Below are 24,601 nucleotides of genomic sequence, written 5' to 3'. Positions count from 1 at the left end.
ATGTGCTCCAGTGTCTTCACTCCTATTGGTACATGTCACTGGTCATTTACATGTAGTTAAACTTTTCTCAACTTTGTTGCATCACTGGACACATCCTCATCGCAAACAGTTGCTTTCGTTCGTGTTGACAAAAATCATCAATTTGCATTGAAAATGAATGACTTCAAGTTATGATCATATGAACAACATTTTAGAGTGTTGACAAGTAAAAAAAAAAAACACTGTCATCCAGCAATGTTGTGTGTAAACCCGCTCAATTACAAGTGATTAGCGACTTCATTACCCATGAGCGCTCTGTCACTATCGGAATGCCTGCTCTCAGCAAGTGATTGCGTCGCCGCCAGTGATGTTCAGCTAGACAGGGAGTGACGTCAGCCTTGTTGTTAATGGGGTGGGTATTTGAGAGCAATTTCCACTATCTGGGAAGGGTCGCTAGGGAATCGCTTAATGAGAAATCGTTATGCAAATCCAATGTAATTAAAACGAGAGCCACATGACTCAAAACCATACTATGTGTGTGTTTCGTGGGTGTTAGTTTACATCATTAAGCAGGCAAATTAGCAGTAGGCAGAATGAGCAGCTGATAATTTTAGGTCCATGTTTGATAATGTGTTAGTGGGGTAAAAAAAAAAAAAAAGGCCATAACAATTCCAGGACATATGCTTGGCACCGAAAGGGCCTTTATTTTGGAGTCACTTAAAAAGGAATTATTTAATGCATTATTTCATAGTTTGGATGGGTTATTATGATCTTAGTTAAGAAGCCACACACAAAATTATTATAATAGTGGATATAATGAGGGGGGCAATCCCACAGTGGGCTTTTATTAACATTATTACACAAATTGAGAGTAAGAAATAACTTTAATTCTCTGTAATAACATTTCCTACGGTACAACATGTTATCTGCTGCAGATCCATTCACTATGAGACTTTTCTATTGTATCACATACTGTATGTACAAAATTATTTTTAGCCTTTTTCTTCCATCAGTGCTTATAAGAGCTGATAAATTATGGCAAACAGTGGATCAGTTTTGTATCATCTCATAGGGAAGAAAAATCACAAACTCTCTTTACTCTCTTTAATACTGTATAATCCCTGAATAGTTAAAAGAACTGGGGTTGTGTTATCAGTGATGACAGTGTGCAGTATGTGCACAATGAGTGAAAACCAACTCCCCTAAAAATAAACAAGATTAAAAGCGCGTGCACATCCCACAGACAATAGCGCATGAACTATGCGTCATGGGACGATTGTGTCCACTCCATCTCTCTGTTGCCTGTCAACAGCTGCCAGCCCATACTCCAAATTCCGCTCAAGTTGTGTGTCCTTCCACTGTCCGAGTTGCCCCTTCTTTCACTGCACACAAGTTCAAGCACTCTTTACATGCGCAAAAGCTGAAACGCCGCAATACTTAGTTTGTCACTGAACCATAAAACCTTTTCTAATGCATTATGGGGTTGTGCATTTATCGATTAAGGGCTTTTAGAGCAAGAAGTGCCCTCTCACCCTGCCTCAAGCCAGATATGGAGATAAATGTTCTCAGCATGTCTCTTTCTCGTCTTGTTTAATCACTTAAATGCTATGATCCATTTTCGTGTTCTTTCGAGCAGTCTCCTGGTGATATTCTTATACCTTTAATTAATGCCATGCTTGGATGAATACCAGGACTCTCATTTAAAATTCAGGCAATCTGAGCAATGCTGAATTATGGTGTCAGACAGCTCTATAAAATGCTCAATTAAACAATTATATGCATTAATATCTGCAGCACCTGATAGTAAGGACACCCAGAATCTCTGTTGTCTTTGGGATGGTCATGGGAATCTTAATCGCCTGAATATATGAATTATAATAAATGTGACCTTAATATGCTATAAAAACCTTGAACATTTCCCTGTACAAAAAAAAAAAAAAAAAAAAAAGCTTAATCCAGCCTAAACTGGCTTGCTGGTTTTAGCTAATCTGGTTTGCTGGTGTTTTGGGGCACTTTAGGCTGGTCAGGCTGAGAGACCAACTAGACTAACTGAAGACCAGCTTGGACAGACTGGGAGATCTGCTAGACCAGCTGAAGACTAGCTTGCCCAGGCTGGGAAATCAACTAAACTAGCTGAAAACCAGTTTTGCCTGGCCGGGAGACCAGCTGGACCAGCTGATGACCAGCTTGGACAGGCTGCAAAACCAACTAGACTAGCTGAAAACCAGCTTGGACAGGCTGGAAAACCATCTAGATCCACCAAAGGCCAGCTTGACCAGGCTAGGAGACCAGCTAAACCTGCTGAAAACTGGCTTGGCCAGACTACAAGACCAGTTAAGCAGCTAAAGACCAGCTTAGCCAGGCTGGTAGACCAGCTAGACCAACTGAAGACCAGTTCTGCCAAGCTGCAAAACCAGCTAGACCCACTGAAGACAGGCTTGACAAGCATGGGAAACCAGCAAAACGAACTGAAAACCAGCTTGGCCTGACTGGCAGACAAAGCAAGGCCAGCTGAAGACCAGCTTGGACAGGCTGAGAGTCCAGCTAGACCATCTGAATACCAGCTTGGACAGGCTGTGAGACCAACTAAACCAGCTGAAGACCAGCTTGGCCAAGCTGGGAAACCAGCTAGACCAACTGAAGAAAAGTTTAGCCAGGCTAGGAGACCAGCTAAACCTGCTGAAGAGCATTCTGGCCAAACTATGAGACCATGTAAACCAGCTGAAGACCAGCTTGGCCTTGCTCGGAGACCAGCTAGACCAACTGAAGAATGCTTTTGCCAGACTGGGAGACCAGCTGAACCAACTGAAGACCAGTTTGGCTAGGCTGGGACCTGGGAGACCAGCTGAACCAACTGAAAACCAGCTTGACCAGACAGAGAGACCAGCTGAACTAACTGAAGGCCAGCTTGGCCAGACTGGAAGACTAGCTAAACCAGCTGAAGACCAGCTTGTCCTTACTGGGAGACCAGCTTGACCAACTGAAGACCAGCTTGGCCAGACTACGAGACCAGTTAAACAGCTAAAGACCAGCTTGGCCAGACTGCGAGACCTGCTTAACCAGCTGAAGACCAGCTTGGACAGGCGGGAAGATCAGTTAGACCATCTGAAGACCAGCTTAACCGGCCTGAGAAACCAGCAAAGTCAATTGGAAACCAGCTTGGCCTGACTGGCGGACAAAGCTAGGCCAGCTGAAGACCAGCTTGGACAGGCTGAGAGTCCAGCTAGACCATCTGAATACCAGCTTGGACAGGCTGGGAGACCAACTAAACCAGCTGGGAAACCAGCTAGACTGAAGAAAAGCTTAGCATGGCTAGGAGACCAGCTAAACCTGCTGAAGACTAGTTTGGCCAAGCTGGGAGGCCAGATGGACCAATTTCAAACAGCTAAGGCCAGCTAACCAGCCTAGTCTGGTATAAGCTATTTTATTCAGCAGGGTTTATGTGCTAAAGCAATTGAAAGTAAGTGACTCATTCTGTGTTGTATGTGTTTTTGTCTATCATTTGGCAATGCCAGAACAATGGCATGCAGAAAGGTGCCCTGGTGCCATTAAAGGGAGGTGTTGGTGTGAGTTATTTTGGTTAGCCATTCACATGTGAGAGGTGAGGCATAAATCAATCTTTGAAAATCAAACTGCACTGTTTCTCTGTACATCACTCATCTGTTCACTCTCTTGGAGCTCTCTTCAGAGGTATGAACTCTGTATGGCTTCTTTTGTATAATGTCTAACCCTTTGGCTGTGAAACCAAATGTCCACTTCAGAGGTCTTTTATGTTCAGAGGCAGGAGTGGTTGAAAATGATAGAATATTTTTTACTTAAACGTTTGCTTTAGTTTTTGTTTATTTGTGCATGATTTTTCCATTATTTAAGACATGAGAGCCTGCAATCTAATTGTGCATGATTTTTTGAGGTGAAATGACAGGGCATCTTTGGGCATGACTGGAATGTGGAATGTGTTGGTAGTAACCATACAATGTGTGAGATGCTGTCAGTGTATCGTTCCATCTGTCTCTCAAAGTTGAGCAGATGTTGTGATGTGTTGCTTTACAGCATGCACGTGTTCTATCAGATGTATGCTTATATACAGTAAGGGTTCCTTATAATAACAAATATTTTATTGGTGCTAGAGTGCTCAGTCTCTTTAATTCACGTGGCAAATTTTTTATTAGTTGTCATAAACAAACTATTGTGATAAAACATTATATACATTATAGTATGTTAATATATTCATGCCACCTGTGCAACATTAAAAAGTCTCAAAAAATTCATATTTTTATGGTATGAAGGCAGCTTTACAGTGTAAAGAGGTGATTATTAAATTAATGTTTATTGTCAATTAAATACATTTCTCTCATGTAAATGAGAATTGAGAGAACCAGTATACCATATATGTACATTTTCAATTGGAATTGAGTAAAGCAGGTATAGTAATAAAGTACAATTACTCAAGTACTGTACACCCTTTGTACTGGAACACATAGTCCTCTAGAATGTCAAACATGAGTGTTTGTACAAAGGTCAGAGACTCTAATGCCCCTTGCCAAAGTCACTCCAGTTACTGCATAACAAAGACATTAACAGGACCAAAGCCAAGAAAAACAAAGATACAATAAGGTGTTGAGTTTTTGTCATTTACCACTAATATTCCAAGCTCCATAGGTCCATTTGAACCATATCTTTCAGACTCAGTGGTGTCAAATTCTCCCATCACAAACTGAATTTACACGCAGGAATGTTTTCAGCTTCTGCACTTTCTATCCATCAGCCTTCCGCCACTGAATTTCATCCCTGAACACCAATTTCCCAGAGGGACCCCATTAACCCCTGCTCGGAGTCATACGCCCCGTTATAAGACATTCAAGGTCACTGTTTTCTCCAGGGGAGCGAAAAGCCAAGACCCCGATCTCTCTGAACTGTGAGCTTTAATGAATGTATCTTTTGAAGGCACAGATAAATCGCTGATGTTCACAGAGAAATGGTTTGTTATATTGGTGTAAAAAAGGTCATGGTTCTTCCGTGGCTGAGTCACCGTGGTGACCAGTATTAAAGCAAAACCCAATGTCCGGTAACCCTGAACGCCACAGTGTGTGTACCGCCTGCATATTGGGATTGCATTTAGTGGAGTTTTTGATGTCAAAGGAGGCCGAGCTTTATTTAAAGTATTTGGACGTCCTTTTATGTGGATGACCCCTGGCCATGGCGTCACTCTTAATCCGTGTCAGTTGTTTGGCATTTAACTAGTGATGCCTGATGTGTGCATATATGAATGGTGATGGATTGAATTGTGACCACAATTAATTTTGGCTTCCTTTCAGGTCATATAGTGTGCTGGAGCCATGTCTGAGGGGTAAGCATTATTTTTATTTGTGTAATGACCCTGTCAATGTCATATTTAAGCAAAAATGATAGATTTAGACCAAGTTATGATGAATTATTTGTGTTGTTACTAAGGCAAGCATCACTTTCATATTGCTCATACCTAGAATGAACCCTTAACCCTTCTGCTGAAAAAAAGAGGTTTGCTGGTCTTACCTTGCTTAAAGAAATAGTTCACCCAAAAATGAAAGTTCTCTCATCATCTACTCACCCTCATGCCATCCCAGATGTGTATGACTTTCTTTCATCTGCTGAACTCAAATTAAGATTTTTAGAAGAATTCCTCAGCTATATTGGTCCATACAATGCAAGTGAATGGGTGCCAGAATTTTGAAGCTCCAAATATCACATAAATCTGCATAAAAGTAATCCATACGACTCCAGTGGTTAAATTAATGTCTTCAGAAGGGATATGATAGGTGTGGGTGAGAAACAGATCAATATTTAAGTCCTTTTTACCATAAATTCTCCTCCCTGCTCAGTCAGTCTCCACTTTAACTTTCACTTTCTTCTTCTTGTGTTTTTGGTGATTCACATTCTTCATGCATATCTCCCCCTACTGGGCAGGGAGAAGAATTTCTAGCTAAAAAAATGACTTAAATATTGATCTGTTTCTCATTCCACACTTATCATATCACTTCTGAAAATATGGATTAAAACACTGGAGTCATATGGATTACTTTTATGATGTCTTTATTTGCTTTCTGGAGCATTTTGGCACCCATTCACTTGCATTGTATGACCTTACAGAACTGAAATATTCTTCTAAAAATCATAATTTGTGCTTTTCAGAAGAAAGTCATACACATCTGGGATGGCATGAGGGTGAGTAAATGATGAGAAAATTTTCCTAACTATCCCTTTAAGCCAGTCACACTGGTCTCTTAGCCTAGCCAAGCTGGTGTTTAGCTGATCGTCTACCAGCTGACAATTGGCCAAATCACTCTAAAACCATCAAGACTAACCAGCTAACCAAATTTTTTAAGCTGTTTTATTTTCCAGCAAGACCTAAGTACTAAACTTCTTAACTCATCACACATTGTTGGCTATAAACATGAATGACACTTCATATTGTGCATTTTATTGAAGCAAGCTGTTCTAGTACTTTTCTAAGCGAACAAACTTATGATTTTAACCTAGCAATGTCCTGACAACCAGCCACAACACCCTAGCAACTGTATAGCAATGCGCTAAAAACCACCCAGAACTTGCAACATGCTAGAAATCACTCGTAACAGCTTAGCAACCACATGTCATCATGCTAAAAAGCATCCATAACACCATAGCAACTTCATAGCAACATGCCGTAAACCACTCAGAACACCCTAGCACCCTCATAGCAACGCACTTAAAACCACACATAACACCTTAGCAACCGCATAGCAACATGCTAAAACCCCCTAGAACGCCTTCGCTAAATATGCTAAAAACCACTCAGAACATGTTAGCTTCATTGCACATGTTTTTGCATAGGCAAGCACCTGTAAAATTTTCTTTTGAAATTGTACAAATCTGTTTTTTTGTTTGTTTGTTTGTTTTTTATTTGTTAATGCCCAATGACATCTCCACAGACCGGTAAGCAAAGTTCCGCCGTTTCTCTTCAGCCAAATTGGCCCGGTTGCTAGGGAAGGTAGAGTCACATGGGGTAAGCTCCTCGTGGTCGCGAATAGTGGTTCTCGCTCTCAATGGGGCGCGTGGTAAGTTGTGCGTGGATCGCAGAGAGTGGCATGAGCCTCCACATGCTATGAGCCTCCACATGCTATGAGCCTCCACATGCTGTGAGTCTCCGTGGTGTCATGCACAGCACGCTACGTGATAAGATGTGCGGATTGACTGTCTCAGAAGCGGAGACAACTGAGACTTGTCCTCCGCCACCCGGATTGAGGTGAGTAACCGCGCCACCACGAGAACCTACTAAGCAGTGGGAATTGGGCATTCCAAATTGGGAGAAAAAAAGGGGGAGAAAAACAATTTATGTTAATGGTTTCCTTGCGAAATCATTTTCGCTGATTGGACTGACATTTGCAAAATCCTAATCATACATGATTAGCAACAGGAAGAATGTGGCAGTATACGTGTTGGCATCTCTATGTATTAAATTCTATTTAACGTTTTAATCAATGGCAGCAAATGGGTTTCTTGCCGCTCAGCAGTTTTGGACATTAAACCACATGTTAAAAACTAATCTGCACTGTAAGTTTGCTCTGGTCTGCTTAAAACTACACTGGGCGTCTGAGCCTTCAATTTGGAAATTCAAACAGTAATCAGGTTAGACAGTCAATGCATGCACCACGGAATGTGTGGATTAGACTAAAAGGATTGTCTTAACATAACTGCAGACTAATGGGATAAGTTTTACTTTCTGTTCTTGCAGAAAAAGGGCAAGTCCAAGTACTCAGCCATACGCAGACTTCTGCTAAAGGTGAGTAGGAAATAGAGTCGTATATTGAGAAGTAACCCAAGATGTATGAATAAGCACTCATGCCCCATGAAATTCTGTTGTTTTTTTTAAATAATTTTATATGCATTCCATTTGTCTCCAATATAGTTTTTGTATAATTGGTTACATTTCACCATTTCTTTACAATGAATGGCACTCATCAAGCACTCATTTTAAGCACTTTTTGACCATTGTCAGAAATGTACCTTTTCATTATGGGGCAATATTTGCACCCTGGAATTGATTTTCAGTGGAATTCTTACCATTTTACCATCTGCAGAGGCACTAAACTCATAACTTAATAGACTTACATCAAAATGTAAATAAACATATGAAATACTGAATAAAAAATCAGACAATTACACTATGGTTGCTATTTTTTTACCCCAAATTTTAAATGTGTGAGTAATTTTTGTCACTTTCTGTGGCATGTTTGCCCAGAGCTTCTGGACTCTCATTGTGACATCAAAGAAAGCTGATTTATATTAACGGAACTCCTCTCTCACCCTCTGCCTGAATGACCCTCAGACCAAATTGCTGAGAAAAGCGGAAAACTTGCTGGTAAAAGAAAAAGAGCAGAAAAAGTTAGAAAAAGAAAATGCCCTGCAGGAGAGAGCACCGCCCCTCAAACTCTCAGGCCTTTCTGTCCATGAACTGCAGGTGGGAAAGTTTACACTGTCATATTTTTACTTTGTGAGCTTTTCTTGTGCTCAAATTGCTGGGTTTAGTTATATTACTAAAAGCCGCATTTGTGTTTATTGTGTTCAAACTCGGTGATGTAATTTACTTTTGCAGGAGCTTTGCAAAGATTTGCACCAGAAGATTGACATTGTAGATGAGGCACTATACGACCTTAATGTAAAAGTCGTCAGAAATGATGCCGAGGTAATGAAACGGTGATAAAAGATGTGACAGTTCTTTCAAGTTTATACAGTAGGCAAACGTTTAAAAATATATTTTATGGTACAATTTAATAATATAGCAACGCACTTAAAACCACACATAACACCTTAACAACCGCATAGCAATGTGCTAAAACCCCCTAGAACACCTTCACAACTGCATAGCAGTATACTAAAAACCACTCAGAACATGCTTCATTGCACATGTTTTTGCATAGGCAAGCACCTGTAACATTTTCTTTAGAAACTGTACAAATCTGTTTTTATTTTTTTGCTTTGTTAATGCCCAATGACATCTCCACAGACCGGTAAGCAAAGTCCGGCCATTTGTCAACAAGCCAGGTCTCCTAAGCAACCAAATTGGCCCGGTTGCTAGGGAGGGTAGAGTCACATGGGGTAACTTTAATGTAAAAGTCATCAGAAATGATGCCGAGGTAATGAAACGGTGATAAAAGATGTGACAATACTTTCAAGTTTATACAGTGAACAGAATTAGGCAAACGTTTAAAAAAATATATTTTATTGTAAAATTTAATAATATAAAACTTATTTTATCCATTCTGACTACACTCAAAATGTTATTGTAAGATTTTTGCATTTCAGTTTCATAAGAATTCAATTTCAAGTCCATCAAATTGAATTGTGTAATCCTTAACAAAATATTTAAAAAAAAAAGTTTTGATAATTTAATTTTGTTAAAAATTACACAATTCCATTTGAATGAATTTTGTTATAAAATTGAAATGTGTAAGTTTTAAAAATAGGCTTAAATATTTTTTTGGAGGATAGTTGATGCAGAAAGAAAGCAAGCATCACTATTATTATTGCTCATATGTTTTTAAGCAATTCGAACAAACCACTAACTGAAGTATGCAGCATTGAGGAGAGGTGTGCTGTTACTTTTCTAAAAGATCAGATTTATGTTTTTTTGTTTGTTTGTTTTTTCTGACAAAAAATAAATCATGCAAAAATGTAATGTAAAAATCCAATTACACTTTGTTTATTGTTTATCCATATGAAGATCCTGTCAGATACACTCAAAAGGTTACACTTTTTATGCATTTCAATTTCATAACAAAATTCCATTTAATTAAATAGTGTAATGTTTAAAAAATTGAATTAATGAAACTTAAAATATTTCTTATTATATATACATTATTTTTTACATTTTTTATTAAAGATTTCTCAGTTCAATTTGATGGAATTTTGTTATGAAATTGAAATGTGTAAATAAAAAATTAAATAAAAAATTAGTGTATGCAGCCTACCTCTATTGACCTGTAAGAAAAACAAATTTCTTTGTAATGGTGCATGCATAATATTTTATTGATACAACCACATTTGAGATTAGTAATACTGTAGCACATTAATTAACTAAAACCTGATAATTTGTTTACCAGATTGTGTCACTAACCCAGAAGATCTATGAACTCAAGGGGAAAATGAAGAGGCCAAATCTGAAGAGGGTGAAGAAGTCTCCAGATGCCGTGCTGGGAGCGCTCACGGACACTAGACTCATGAAAGCCGACTTCAAAGCAAACCTCAAAACAGTTAAAAAAGAAGAGGAAAAGGTAACAATCCATCTCTGCAAGTGTACTTGTGCTCAGAGAGTCTGGCTGGCCGTGCTTTCAGCTCATTTGTTCAGATGTGTAACGTCTGAAGAGACAGATTTTTTTAGAAATCAAGCGATTCCTTTGAAGGCCCAGTGGTGATGAAATGTTGGCTTTTTAAACCGCCCTGTCTGTCTGAGGCGTGTTGTAATGATCTGCTGTCCTCAGATGAGCCTATGTAACAATTACAGTTGCTCTCCTGTCTGTGTCACTGAAACATAGGTGTAGATTTTGAAAGGTACTGAATTAGGTTGGCTGGTTGAAGGAAAGACTCTGTTATTGCCACAGCAGGGCAATAACAGAGTCTTTCAAAATTGACAGTAATCACAGCACATAAATAAACACTGGACTCAATATTACCAGATCCACTTTGTGTGTTGATGACATGCTCAAAATACAAGCACATGTCAACATTAATACTACTGATGCCAATTTGTCATTTCTCCTCTGTAGAAAGAGGAGGTAACAGACTGGAGGAAAAACGTAGAGGCCATGTCCGGCATGGAGGGCAGGAAGAAGCTATTCAATGCCGGGCAATAGACCAACACCAGCTCCACAGCTGTGCGAAATATTTCCACCCAAAAAGTGGATATGATGGAGAAAGGGGCATCTTGATATAAACCTTATCATCTTCTTTGTTTGTTTGAATTTTAGTCACCCTAAACATTATATGGTAAATTATTCATTTATTTTGTCAGTCGGCTGTGGTTTGCATGCAATATTAATTTGTGATGTGCCACGATAAATATGTGTGAGCACTGTCCGTGGAGAGGGATTAGATAAAAGAACAACCTAATATGAATATCATATCAACTGTGTAAATATTTGCTTCATATTCTGCATTGATTGAAATGAACAAGGCTACTGTTTACCCTCAGGTGAAGAGCATGCTTATTTTATTACCTATTTTTAGTTTACAAACTGAAAATTGTTTGATTTTTAATAAAAATGCATTTAGTGATGTTTGAAACCTTAATTAAAAGATCAAAGGTTTGATTAAAATATGCTTTAATGTCAAAGCTACACATTTGAATGCCATGAATAATCAGGTAATAGCAGTTCTTGTTTGTGACCTGCAGGTGGCGCAGATGCATTTATTTATATACTGAACTGACCGTCCATAAGCAGCAGGGGGCGACAAAGAAACAAAAAACGCTTAACTGGAGCTTTACATTGAGGGAACTTGAATACATTATGCAAGAACAGAATATTGCACAAGAATATCGCTTTATGGGAACAGACAGATAGGCATCTGTTGTCTTAGTTTCCATCTAAAATATGACATTCTGTCTGTGAACTGATGTAGTGGAGTTTAGAAAAGGAAGTACAGGGAGGTAGGAGGAAGGGTGGCACTGTATCCTCTATTGCAAGACAGATGGCAAACTGGCACAGATATGGCATCAGTCATTGAGAGCTGAGTCAGCATGTCCACTTCAACACAGGTCATAAAAGACCGTTTAAAGGTGAAGTGTGTCATTTTTGGACATTCATTCAGCTGAACTAGGCCAGTTAATCAGTAATGTGTGGCTTTGGGTATTATTCTAACAAAATAGGCCTATTTGTATATGTGACTATGCTGCATGTGTTCCATACACTAAACATTGAAATACAGGCCATCTAAAAGCTTTTCTAAGTGGATTACAGTCATTTTAAAACTTTTTGATCTATTGTGCATAATCTTATGGTATGCAGTTTCCTTTTACTATCCTATTAATGCAGGTTTCTCATTTTATGATCAGCAGATAGGTATTTACTTTAGATTAGACACAGATGTTGTCTCTTTTGGAAATGTTAGACTAGGTTTGGCAACTGTTCTGTATTAGCAGGGCTTGGGACGTCCCATATTTTATGCGAAGTTAAGATGTTCCATGCCCATTGTCCAGTATTTAAGCAGCTGACTATCATGTAACATCACATCCTGGAAGAACTAAGAAGACCTTTTGCACTCCTATGCAAATGAGATACAGTTTTAGCACCCTGAGGCTGTCCTGCAATTCTCTGGAAAGTTAAACTTTCCATGCTTTAGGTAGTCTAGTTAAAACAAGTTCATATGTATACTCTTATAGCAACAGACAATCATGTGATATTGTCATTCTCAGAGCCCAGAGAAAGTTACAGTAGGTAACTATGTTATATTTTCAGAACTTATTTTATCTGAAGTTATCTGAGGCCTTTCCTTGATAGAGTTGCTATGAATCAAAGCATATTAGAAAAGTAAACATCTAAAATTCTGCGGTAAATACTGTATAGTCCAGGCAAATCCCTCAGATGAAGAGAATAAAAACGCCAGGCAGGCTCTCCTTTGTAACCAAATTACAGGCAAAGCGATCTGCATTTTACTGTTCCTGATTTCCAATTCGTGGGAAAATACTGGGACATATGTTGCTCGTACTTTGAGGTGGAACACTTGAGCACTTTTGTTTCAACAAAGTCATGCTCACAAAACAAATAAATCCTCGTTTTCCTTCTATAGTGTTTGCTTGATTTATTTGCTAGAGTTCAAGAATTCAATTTTTAGCCATTCTTTCAAATGATGCCAAGATGCACACACACACACACACACACACACACACATACACACACACACACACACACACACACACACACACACACACACACACACAGTCTCTTTGAGCAATACCCAGGTCTAGAAACCAACACAACACACACATATTTCTCTAAAACATTCCTTAACAGTTTTGGCCTGCATGGGTATTAGGGAATAAATCAGATGCACAGCTGAGTGCTCTAATTTGCAGCTCATTGTTTGGAGGTCCCTCCTCCTCGTGTCTATTGTTTGAAATGACAGACAAAGAACAACAATGCATGCGTCATGACACTAAACACTGGCACCATTGTTAGCAGTGAATGCTGGCAGCTCAGAGTGAAAAGAAATCGAATTAAGAGCTCTTGAATGAACATGCATGCCTCCAAATCATCGTAAGTATGAATAACCTCAAAATAACCTGCAACTAAAAAATTTTTAAAAAATCTGTACGCTCAAGTACTCCAGAAGTATGTATAAACACTAATCGTTCAGTTCAGGGTAATTAGACACACTTTGATTTTTAAATCAATTACTGTAATATCTTATTTCATTTATCTATCAGATGATATCACACCTGCCTTGAAGTGTTTGAATCACCCGTTTATCACCAAGATCATCATTTTGCATGGCTGTTCTTGACAATAACATTGTGAAGAATAACCAAAAATTGCATTTTGCTCTTACAAGTTTTTATGTTAAAACTTGTTGCCATTGATATACTTCTTTCCACCTTTTTAGCCGTCGTGTGCCATAAATTGCTCAGAAATGTTGAGATTTCTATATAATTTAATTAATATTATATTATGTAACATGACAAAATAGAATATAATAATATAATTTAATTTAAATAGCCTATAAAATATTTGAATCAAATTATTTCAATGTATATTAACTTTTAATCTGGCATAATATAATATTATATAATATTATTTAATATAATATAATGTAATAGAGTAGAATAAAAAATCTATAAAAAATCAGCTATCAATCAAAGTTTCATGACATTTCTAACTATCTGAATGTATATTAAACAGTTAGCTTAATAGTTTAATATAGCCACATAATATTGGCTTGTGATGTGATGTTTACGAAGTGATGAGAAGGCAGGGTATGGACAATGTGTAAAGTTTGGGTAATAGAATACAAGATGAATAGCCAAAATATGAATCAAAGTATCTGAATGTAACTATTGATCTGGCATAATATAATATAATATAAATAGACTATGAAATACAGTATATTTACTAATAATCTGGCTTAATATAGCCAAATAATGCTGATTAATGACTTAATAATGTTTATGAAGTGCTGAGAGTGAGAAGGTAGGGTATGGACTATGTGTGAAGTTTGGGTAGTATAAAAATAAGCTATTTAATATTTAATTATTTATTATATAATATAATATAAATGAGCTATGAAATATAAGCTATGAATCAAAGTTTCATGACATTTCTAACTTTTTGAATTTATATTAACTACTGATCTTGATTAACATAGCCAAATAATGTTGGTTAATGACTCGATGTTTATGAAGTGCTGAGAAGGCAGAGTATGGACAATGCGTAAAGTTTGGGTTGCCATAAACGGTGCGTGAAGGCGGAGATCGGTTGGAGTGTATCGCTTTTAAAGGGAGGAGCCTGAGGAACCCAGGGTCCTCTTACTGAATCATGCAGATTTGGGAGTGAAGGAGCAGCCCATACCCGATCCACTGTCACTTTCTCTTTGCAGATTTCTTCGCTCTTCTAAAGGACGCACACTTTGTTTGCCTTATTGCGCAGGTAAGTTTTGCGCATCACTTCCAGATGTTTGGATGCGACTTTAAACAGACTTTACAAACCGCACGCACTTCTTATAAACTCTTCCTCATCGTTTGATAAAATATTAACCATTTGACTTCGGTCTTTTGTTGAAATAATTTGGCTTGTTTTGCATTATATTATATTGCATTTATATATGTTATATATTCTATTGCATTTTAGAAGTTTGGACTTTAGGACGGACGTGATTAATTACATTTGTGTTTAGAGTCTCCCTTTAAGTATTAGTGCGTTAGTTTATGCATGATGGACAAAGGAAAAGATTGACTGTTTTGTGAGTTTCGCTGATGAGTCTCTTGTTTCTGTCTTTCTTTTCATTTTTCCCCCACACCCTCCCTTCTGCATAGATCTTTATCCTATTTAAGAATCAGTCTGGAATTCTTTCCATTTCACAAGCCAAAAGCTCTAGAAATGGGCCTGGATTTGACTGACAGCTGCCTAAATACTCTTTGGAAAACTCGGTGTTATCAGAATTTAAACCAATGACAATTACTAATGATCTTGGAATTGGTTACCCCATGGAAATGGTTTCATTATAGGCTATATACTATAGCCTATACTTTAAACATGCTCAGCAGTAAGTTCCTGTCTCTTGTTTAATTTTAGATGGTGCGTTCACCTTTTATCTAGATAGTTGTCTGAATACCATTTAGCTACTTTTTATGCTTTTTGTGTAAGTAACTTTTCTAGTGTCCATTGGCATCCTATATAATAGGCACAGCTGTTATCCCATGCCTCTTAGTTTATGGGATGCTGTAACCCATTAAGATCCTAACTGCCTAAAGTGGATTTTCTGTTTTTTTCTGGCTGCCCGTGTCCCTACACTCTCTTCTCAAAATATTTGTGGTGTGGAATCACCGGCCATGAACATTCTTATATTGTTTCAATCCTTTCTGTTGTGGTGTATTGCATGGGGGGTTACAGTGGATGATTTGGGAATTTACTCTGCTGAGAATTGTGAAGGAAGCATTGCTTGTTTAACTACAGCGATGCATTTACAAAAAATCTTCTTTGCTGCTGTTTGTGTTTTGGAAGTGAAACCATAAATCCAGACTGACAAAGAATGCAAGCTCTGTACTTAATGCAAACTATTAAATTAATTTTATGGCCCGGTTTACTAACGCAAACACAACAGGCCAGGGCTTCTCAGTTGTAAAGCAACTGCATATTTGGCTGATTCACCAACCAGCCAAAACGATAATGTGCATGCAGCTTAATACAGAATCCGTCAGATTCAGTCAAGTTTTATTGCTCTGACCTTTAGTTGTACAAGTTCGAATTTGAGGAAAGGTCTTTAAGCAGAATGAGCGAGTGATGTGCTGTCAAGGTAGCTGTACAGACAGTGACGCGCAGAGCTTGGAACAAAGCAGGCCAGTAATTGGCCATGAAACTGGATCTGATAACAGTGCGGCATTTGGAAAATATGGGTGAATGCCCTCGCCTTTAAAGGAACAGATTGAACATGGTGATAGATGATTGAAATAGCCTTTACAATTCAAAACAGCACTGTTTTCTCCAATTTCAATCTATTTGCCCTCTTTGTCTTCTTCTCTGTTAGCATAAGGTAACTTGCTGCCTGTAGGGCTCTAGAGGTCAGTCTACACAATGATAATATGGCTTTGGAATGGACTTGTCCAGAGAAACTCTGCAGTGCATTTCCACCAATGATGTAAACAAATGTTCATGATTGGGGAGACCAAATGCATATTGATGGATTGCAATGGCCTCAATATCTATGGTGGTTACGACCCTGCAGTTGCAACAAACCTCTCAAAGGGTTAGTTCACCCAAAAATGAATATTCTCTCACAGTTTACTCACCCTCATGCCATCCCAGATGCGTATGACTTTCTTTTATCTACTGCACACAAACGAAGATTTTTAAAAGATATCTCAGCTCTGTAGGTCCATACAATGCAAGTACATAGGTGCCAAGATTTTGAAGCTCCAAAACTCACAAAAGGGCAACATAAAAGTAATCCAGATGGCTCTGGTTGTTAAGTCCATATTTTCTGAAGCAATATGATAGGTGTGGATGAGAAACAGATCAATATTTAAGTCTTTTTTTCCTTCTCTTCTGTTTTTGGTGATTCACATTTTTCATGCATATCGCCCCCTACTGTGCAGGGAGGAGAATTTATGATAAAAATGACTTAAATATTGATGTGTTTCTCACCCGCACCTATCATATTGTGTCTGAACACATGGAGTTAACCACTGGAGTCATATGGATTACTTTTACGCTCCCTTTATGTGGATTTTGGAGCTTCAAAATTTTGGCACCCATTCACTTGCATTGTATGGACCTACAGAGCTGAGATATTCTTCTAAAAATCTTAATTTCTGTTCTGCAGAAGAAAAAAAGTCATACACATCTTGGATGCCAGGAGGGTGAGTAAATCATGAGAGAATTTTCATTTTTCGGTGAAATATCCCTTTAAGTTAAAAAAAAAAAAAACCTTAGTGAAAACACCCGTACTATTGAAATTAAGGGATTTCTAAACTTAAAGATTTTGTTGCAACTGGGAATCTGTGCCAAAGCCATAGAATACGATTGTAACACAAATACTAAGCTAAGGGGACCTACTTGAGACAGTTGGACATACAGACACATTATGGATGTAATTTCTGCATTACTAGTGGCAGAAAATGGAATTGCAGTATATTTGTTTGAGTAGCCCCACACATTGGCTTCAGTTTGGGGCGTGACTACCTGTTTGTCCAAACAGATTGACAGATTGTTTGGGAAACCTGTTTGGGAATCTTATTTTTTGCCATTCTGTTTGGTGCCATTAGTGGCGCAGTAATTACAAGCTGAAACTTTAAAGGGTTTGTTCACCCAAAAAATAAAAACGTCTTTTTAAGCCCGCATGACTTTCTCTCAAGGAACACAAAAGTAGATGTTATGCACAATGTTAATCACCATTTACTTACACTGTATGGAGAAAAGATGCAATGAAAGTGAATGATGACCGAGGCTAACATTCTGCCCAACATCTCATTTTGTGTTCCATGTAAGAAATAAAGTAATGGATTTGGGACAACATGAGGGTGAGTAAATGACAGAATTTTCACTTTTGGGTGAACTATCCCTTTAACATGTTTTGTAGCCTTGTTGAATAAGGGTATTGCCAAGGCTCTGTTTTTATCCCACAAATGCATAAAAACATGTTATTACAGTTGGACGGACAATTTATTTGACAAGTTTGCATTAAAGAGGTTCTCATTAAATGCACAAAACTGTTTTCTTAATACGAAACTCTCACCACTGTACTGGAATTGCTTTTGGTTATCTATGAAGCATCCTGAAAAGATTCTAAAAAAGAGAGAGAAAGATTTATGCACATAACCAGCACTTACATACAACAAAAGAATGCTTGCATGCTCCTTCTATTATAATGTCTTGTTCTTCTTACTTTTTTGAATTACAAAGCATCCTCAAAATCATTTCTGTAAAGCAGAACTGAAATAATGTTTATTTTAGACGACTCTTGTTAAATGTTCAATTAACTTTTAGTTAGCATGATTGACAGGAAGCATAAACCTAAGAGATGCAACTCTGGAACCCTTCCCCCTTCATATGCTCAGCTATTCCTATACTGCTTTGAATTTGATAGCCTGTAATTTTAAGGCACTGGGTCCAAGAACCACAAAGTCTGTTGTGTAACATAGCAACGTTTTTGAGCATTTTCAGAACTACTGGATCCACTGAGCTCCAAACCGGCGGTGATGATCGGGAAATGCAGCGAAACAGGGGCATTCCTCAATTGTGAAGTCAGGGCCATCTGAAACTTTAGCTTGTGTTTATTTAGGTCCCTGCAAATATGCAAAAAGTGCCCCAGATGTTTTGTTAGTAATAAATAAATCTTAAATTCTTCCCGCCTTTTACATTAAGTCCTCCTGCTGCAGGATTCCATTTTTTTATGGCTGTAATTTGACTTTGTGGTCTGTTTGTTGTTCTTTATTGAGACAGCAGATTTCAATGGAAAAGTTTGATGGGGGAACAGCAAATCTGCATAGGCTTCAGGTTTGTGGAGATCTTAAGTGGACAGTTCACCCAAATTCTGTCATCATTAATGCAACCTCATTTTGTTCCAAACCTGTGTGACTTTCTTTCTTGTGTGGAACATAAAAAGGAGTTGGCAGGCTGAATGTTAGCCTCCATCACTTACAAAAGATGCAATGAAAGTGAATGGTGACTGAGCCATTCTGCCCAACATCTCCTTTTGTGTTCCATGCAAAAAAGAAAAGGTAAAGCCGTTCTGAGCTTTTTTGCCATTAGCTGATTTTCATCTGAAAAAACATGCACAGGAAATGTCTCCGCGAGCCCATTTTCCCTGTCATCTGTCTCGGCCAACTGAAGGCCCATATTTTGCTAAACCCCACCCCACCCCACCTTCACCCTGCTCCGTCCCTGTGCTAAACAAACAAAACTAATGAAGGGACGTCCAACACATTCCATAAGAACTGAAATGAGAGAGGGAAATGAAGAATTATAGGACATATTTAGGGTCAGCTATGATGCAGAACCGAAAGAACGCATGAAAATTGACGTTGACTCTAGCATGAGGTCATGTTGATGTTGTGGCTATGTAGGGGCTTGATGTGTGTGTGTGTATGTGTGCCAGCATTCCCGTAAAGGTGTTGAGGGTGAGCCAGAGTGTGGTAATTTGACAAATGCCAATTCTGGTGAGGTAACGAACACCTAAGCTAGCTGCAACTCAAACAGACCCAACTCACCTTCTGACCTAAGAAAATAGGCATGCTTCTTTCTGCTCACACTGTGTGCGTTCAGCCTTACATGGTCAGATCCACAGCAATTGTACATGCATCCATTTCACGAGCCAAGTTGGGGAAAAAAAAAAAACAGCCAATCCAATTAAATGATGTTGCAGAACATAAGATTGAGGGATATCAAATAACCGACAATCCGAATTGCCAGTATGGCAAGCTGAATTGACATTTAATCATGTGCAGGATAGGATTGTGCAGGATTATAGATATCTATAAATCAGCTTTCTCAAGTTAAATGCTCATTTTTGCTATCAGTAATTGGGTTTGCACTAGTAAAAACATAAATTTTTGATTAAGTCATTACTTGCAAAAATACCCATTTTTGTAACTGTATTTTCACTAGTGGAATTTTACAATGATCTGTCATTCACTGCAGTTCAAAACTTTTACAATTACAGATATTTATAATTCCTTTCATACTAGTTCCAAATTGCAAATAAACATATCAGCTATGTACGTCTTACTAGTAATAATTATAATTTTTAAATCAATAATTAGGCTACATTGGTACTAGTAAAAATGTCCATTCCTGATATCAACAGTTGAATCAACTTTTACGACTAGTAAAACGCTAAATTTTTATATCTGTTTTTTGGTTTTCACTAGTGGCACTGTTAATTTCAGATATCTTTAATGTTATTGTAACTAGTAAGAAAGCCTTTTAAAATATCGTTAATTAGTCTTCAATTTATTGATATCTGATATCCATTTCCAGATATCTGAAAAAGTAATCTAACGTTAAAATAAATTCAAATATCAAAAATGAGCATTTTTGCTAGTTGTAGTTTAATTGTTGATATCAGGAATGGAAATTTGCACTAGTAACAGTGTAATTTTAGTTTTTACTAGTAAGAAGTACATAGCAGATTAGTGAAATTGGAATTTCAACTAGTAAGAAATTAATTATAGATCTGTAATTACGTATTGAAAAGTATGGCTGATAATTGTGAAATTCTACTAGTTAAAAATGCAGTTACAGATTAATAATTACGTTTTTTTACAATCTAAAATTCCTTTCTTGATACCAGGAATGGGTGTTTTCGCATGTTATAGCATCATTTTTGCTATTAAGAATTAACGTTTTACTAGTGCAAACATAATTACTGAGGTCATTTTCACTAGTAATTCCACTGCTGATATCAAGAATTTTCATTTTAACAAGTTAAAATTTAATTATAGACATTTATAATTCATATCAACATGGTTAAATTTTGAAAGGAATTGCAATATCGCCATAACATTAAAATTTTACTCAAAAATGTGAAGCTATCGCTAGTCTTTCTTCTCTGTCTGTTAATGCTTTATTAGACCTCAGTCTTAGTGTATTCTCTGGTAATGGTAGCAGCGGTAATTGTTTAAGAGTGCCTTTATGGAGTGAACTCTTTCCTTCTAATCAGAAGCATATTTACGTGCTAACATACTAGCCTCGGTGGGATCCTCAGAAATGCGACTGCATGCACACCCATAGCCTCCTTTCCTTTCCACTTCACATGTAATTGTGTCCTTCTGAGAGAGCCAATTACAGCTGATTAAGCTTGAGATCAAGGCAACCGGCATGGCTGTCAATCAGGAATCCCTCTTTGTATGTGTTTTTTCCTGCCCGTGTTAAATGAAATACATCCTTACATTTTTACATAAGTAGAACTATACGTAACATTGTGGTTTGGGGCTTGACGTTCGTTAATTTCTTCATCAGTCCTTTCTGGTGCCGTTGCAGACAGCTGGTCGTGAGTCAGACGCATAAATACGCCCTCATGGCAAGAGTTTTTAATCAGCGGAGCTGTGCGCAGAGAGAAACTGACATTCAAGAGACTCTTACCTCATAAGAAATGCATTATTAATGATTCCTTGTTACAATCTCTCATGCTATTAATAAACATCTCAGGTCTGGCTTTCTTAAAGCAGATTTTATTACACTTCAGTTTTATTCCAAACTTACTCAATCTGCCTGCTGTACTTTGCTGGACTCTAAGTGAATCTAAGTGAACAGAAAAGCTGGGAATTTGTTTGGAACTTGTCCCAGTTCACTGTAAAGATATAAAAAATGGTCATAATGTGATTGAGTGGTGATAATCATAAAAAAGTATGTTGTGTTTACAGTAGGTTATATGTATTATTTGTGGAAGAGTAGCCGTGTTCCAAAACATCATAGGCACATAGGCACACTCACAATGACCGGATTCTAAGGCACCATTGGTTGGCTGGTCTTAGCTGGTCACCCACCCTGGTCAGATGGCTGATTTTAGAGGGGAGGAAATTGTTGTTTTGTAAAAAAAAAAAAAAAAAATTCTAAATGGCAAAAGGAAATGTTGTCAGTGAGGACATAAAGCAAAATAAATGTCTATATTATAATATAAATATACTTGTGTCCAAAACCAAAAAGTAAAATAATAATAAATAAAATAATTAAATCTAATAAAAAATGTAATATTTTACCTAATATGTAATAATAAATGTATTTATCGAGTGGCTGTAATAATAAAAAAAATTTGAATTTACATTATGTATTATGCATTAATTTTGAAAGAGTACCTCTGTTCCAAAACCTAAAGAGCTGCTTACCTAGACAGTATTTTAAGGCATCATACTGTAGGTGCACTCACAATGACCAAATTCTAAGGATTAATTAAAAAAGACTTGCATATAAAATGGACAATTTTATCCAATATTTACCCAGTATTTGTGCAGTATTTTGTGCAGAGTCATAAAGTCACATCATTAGCTTAGCAACATGCTAATATCAGCCTGGAATAAATTTTGAATCAAGTCTCTCGTGCACTGCACATGAAGTGTTTTTTTTTTGTTTTTTTTTAATGGACTCAGATTTGCAGCCGATGTAGAGCAGGTAGACAGTAAACAGCGAGGCAGCATGCAAGATTTTGGAACAAAGATAGTTTTTCAACAACCAAATGGGGCTCATTTGGTGACGTGAGCCCAAAACAATAGCAGGAGCAAACAGGCCCTTTGTTTATTTCTCCCTGGCCTGATGCAGTAAACAAAATGGGGATTTTTGCACATTGACAGGGAGTCGGTCGTAATTACAGACTCATTATTGTTAATGAGTGACGCACGGAACATTCAGACATGTCTTTAAAAGTGGGCAAAGCTGTGCTGTGTGCCTCACGATTATAAGTGATGAAGCACTTTTGATCAATTTGATGGCGGTCTTGTATGTGTGTGTCTTTTTGGGTGGAGTTAATGTTGTAAAGGCCAACAGACCTCATTATGGTTTGCTTTAATGAACACGGGCTTAGTATCAAGAACAATGGCCGCTTGTTATGCTCCCGTCTGCCAGTGTGTGTGTGGCTGTAATGCCACTCAAGTCTGTGACGGACGTCTGCGAGACCACCGCGCATAATAACAGGGCTCCATTAGTTCAGGTTAAAGTTAATGATCAGGAATTGAGTTGTAGACTCCTGAACCCTTCTGAAACGCAATAGCAAGTCATTCACAATCTGTGTCAACACAGCCAATGTCAGCGCTCTCAGCATGTGTGTGTGTGTGATATAGGTGTGTAAAAGCGTGCAAGAGCCTGCATGGTCTTGGAGTTGCTCCAGTGGTGCTTTGGTTTTTGGAGTAATCTCATTTCCAGTTTCAGCCATTAGCTAAGATGAGGGACCCACACACAGCAACTTGAAACCGCCCCATAGCTCCAATAATCAATTATTTACAATTTCATGCTTGCCTGAGTTTTGTGTTTTTCTTGTAAATGTAAAGATTATGATCAGGAGGTCTTTATGACAAAGTCTGAGCTAATTATTTATGCACTTTTTTTCTTTAAAAGAGCTTTACGCTGTTGCATAGTGGAAGGGTACATTGAGTTGAGAGCGGCATGACAGAGCACTTATGGTCAAAAATTTCTAGGCTCAACTGCAGCAATATTTCACTCGAATAAATAGAGGAATTTATCATAAAGCACACAAAATCGACCAAAGCCGAGTAAATATATGTGACTGCGGTTTGTGCGAGAGAAAGAGGTAGAAAGAGATTTTTTTTTCCTGGAACTAACAGTTACATCCTCATTAAAAGACATTTTTGAGGTTTCCTGAAAGAACTGTATAGCCATGTTGCACTAAACATAGCCATGGTGATTTTACCAGACAATGACTTTCAAAATGATGTGGATGGTTTGACTGACAATTTGCATTGACAAGGGTTACCAATCATTGAACAGGTGGGATACACCTGAGTCCAGGGGCATAACAACCATTATAACTGGGGGAAAATGTCCACTTACTTTTTCTTTTTTTGGAACCCTCTATTGTATTTGTACTGATTATACTTACTACTCAGGTGCACGCACACACACACACCCATCCGACATTAGATGGCGCTTTCATATGCACTTTTAAGTTTTTGTTAAAGTCTTTGCAACTGTATGGGCTTGAGTCAAAATTTGAGACAAACGAAACAAAACATATATCTATGATTTCATTTCCGTCTATAAAATATTTCCGCCATTTTGAATTTTCCAAAAAACATACTTTTTCAAACTCCTTCTAGACCGTTGATCCCATTCACACAACATTTGGCATTTATTATCTAGAGACCCTCATGACAAAAAGTTAACAAATATTTTTAGATTTTGTCAAATCATTCAGGAGAAATAGGTTGATACGTGACTACGGGCAAAAAATTAATTGTAACAATCTGATGAATCAAAATTCTTTTGATAACTTTTTTATCATGAAGGTCCCTTGGTGCTACATGATAAATTTCATGTAAATCTGATCAATGGTCTAGGAGAAGTTTAAAAAAGTAGTTTTTTTTGATAAATCAAAATGGCAAATTAAATTGGTAAATGGTTCTGCACTCCAAAAAATCTGTATTGATCAGTATTTTTGTCCTGTTTTCCATTAAAATATCAGAGATTTATTTTCAGAAAACCAGTATTTTTTAACTTGTGCAATTTTTAAAGTAAAATAATCTTGTAAGGATGTTTAGATATTTGAATTGGAAAACAGTAAAAACAAATACTCATTAATGGATGTATATAGTTCATAAAAAAAAAAATTTAAGAAAAAGATTTCTGTACTTTCCTCACCCTTGTGTTGTTGCAAATCCTACTTACATCTTTTAGCAAATCATGTAGGACTACTGATCCTACTGAATATTAATTACATGATACCATGTAAT

The 24,601-nt window shown here is 37.5% G+C and overlaps 2 protein-coding genes and 1 long non-coding RNA gene across 10 annotated transcripts in view; all 3 read left to right on the top strand.

Moving 5' to 3' along the window:
• Nucleotides 1–3,566: 3,566 nt before the first annotated feature.
• Nucleotides 3,567–7,226, top strand: LOC127436489 (uncharacterized). Its single transcript, XR_007896407.1, has 3 exons — nt 3,567–3,669; nt 5,295–5,326; nt 6,927–7,226. It is a non-coding gene; the product is annotated as an uncharacterized LOC127436489 (long non-coding RNA).
• A 171-nt stretch (nt 7,227–7,397) lies between these two features.
• LOC127436586 (troponin I, cardiac muscle-like) lies at nt 7,398–12,775 on the top strand. Its single transcript, XM_051690854.1, has 6 exons — nt 7,398–7,424; nt 7,730–7,777; nt 8,324–8,455; nt 8,591–8,680; nt 10,098–10,268; nt 10,761–12,775. The coding sequence occupies exons 1-6, from the start codon at nt 7,398–7,400 to the stop codon at nt 10,845–10,847; spliced, it is 555 nt and encodes a 184-aa protein (XP_051546814.1). The 3' UTR covers nt 10,848–12,775.
• Nucleotides 12,776–14,479: 1,704 nt separating this feature from the next.
• The window catches only part of LOC127436485 (non-muscle caldesmon-like), an 83,441-nt gene continuing 73,319 nt past the window's right edge, over nt 14,480–24,601 (top strand). For all 8 annotated transcript variants that reach the window (XR_007896403.1, XR_007896404.1, XR_007896405.1 and 5 more), the window contains exon 1: nt 14,480–14,633. The gene's annotated coding sequence lies outside the window, so the exon portion shown is untranslated. The remainder of the gene's footprint in view (nt 14,634–24,601) is intronic.

The sequence above is a fragment of the Myxocyprinus asiaticus genome, chromosome 47 (genome assembly GCF_019703515.2).
Source record: "Myxocyprinus asiaticus isolate MX2 ecotype Aquarium Trade chromosome 47, UBuf_Myxa_2, whole genome shotgun sequence".
Classification (NCBI taxonomy): domain Eukaryota; kingdom Metazoa; phylum Chordata; class Actinopteri; order Cypriniformes; family Catostomidae; genus Myxocyprinus; species Myxocyprinus asiaticus.
Note: the sequence above shows the minus strand (reverse complement) of the source record. Positions and strands in the feature narration are given on the sequence as shown.

What these genes read in the sequence shown, in the direction of transcription:
- LOC127436586 (XM_051690854.1), top strand. Translation starts at nt 7,398, where the DNA reads ATGATTAGCAACAGGAAGAATGTGGCA. An exon ending in GCAACAGGAAGAATGTGGCA is followed by an intron (nt 7,425 to 7,729) that starts GTATACGTGTTG and finishes CTGTTCTTGCAG; the next exon opens with AAAAAGGGCAAGTCCAAGTA. An exon ending in TTAAAAAAGAAGAGGAAAAG is followed by an intron (nt 10,269 to 10,760) that starts GTAACAATCCAT and finishes TCTCCTCTGTAG; the next exon opens with AAAGAGGAGGTAACAGACTG.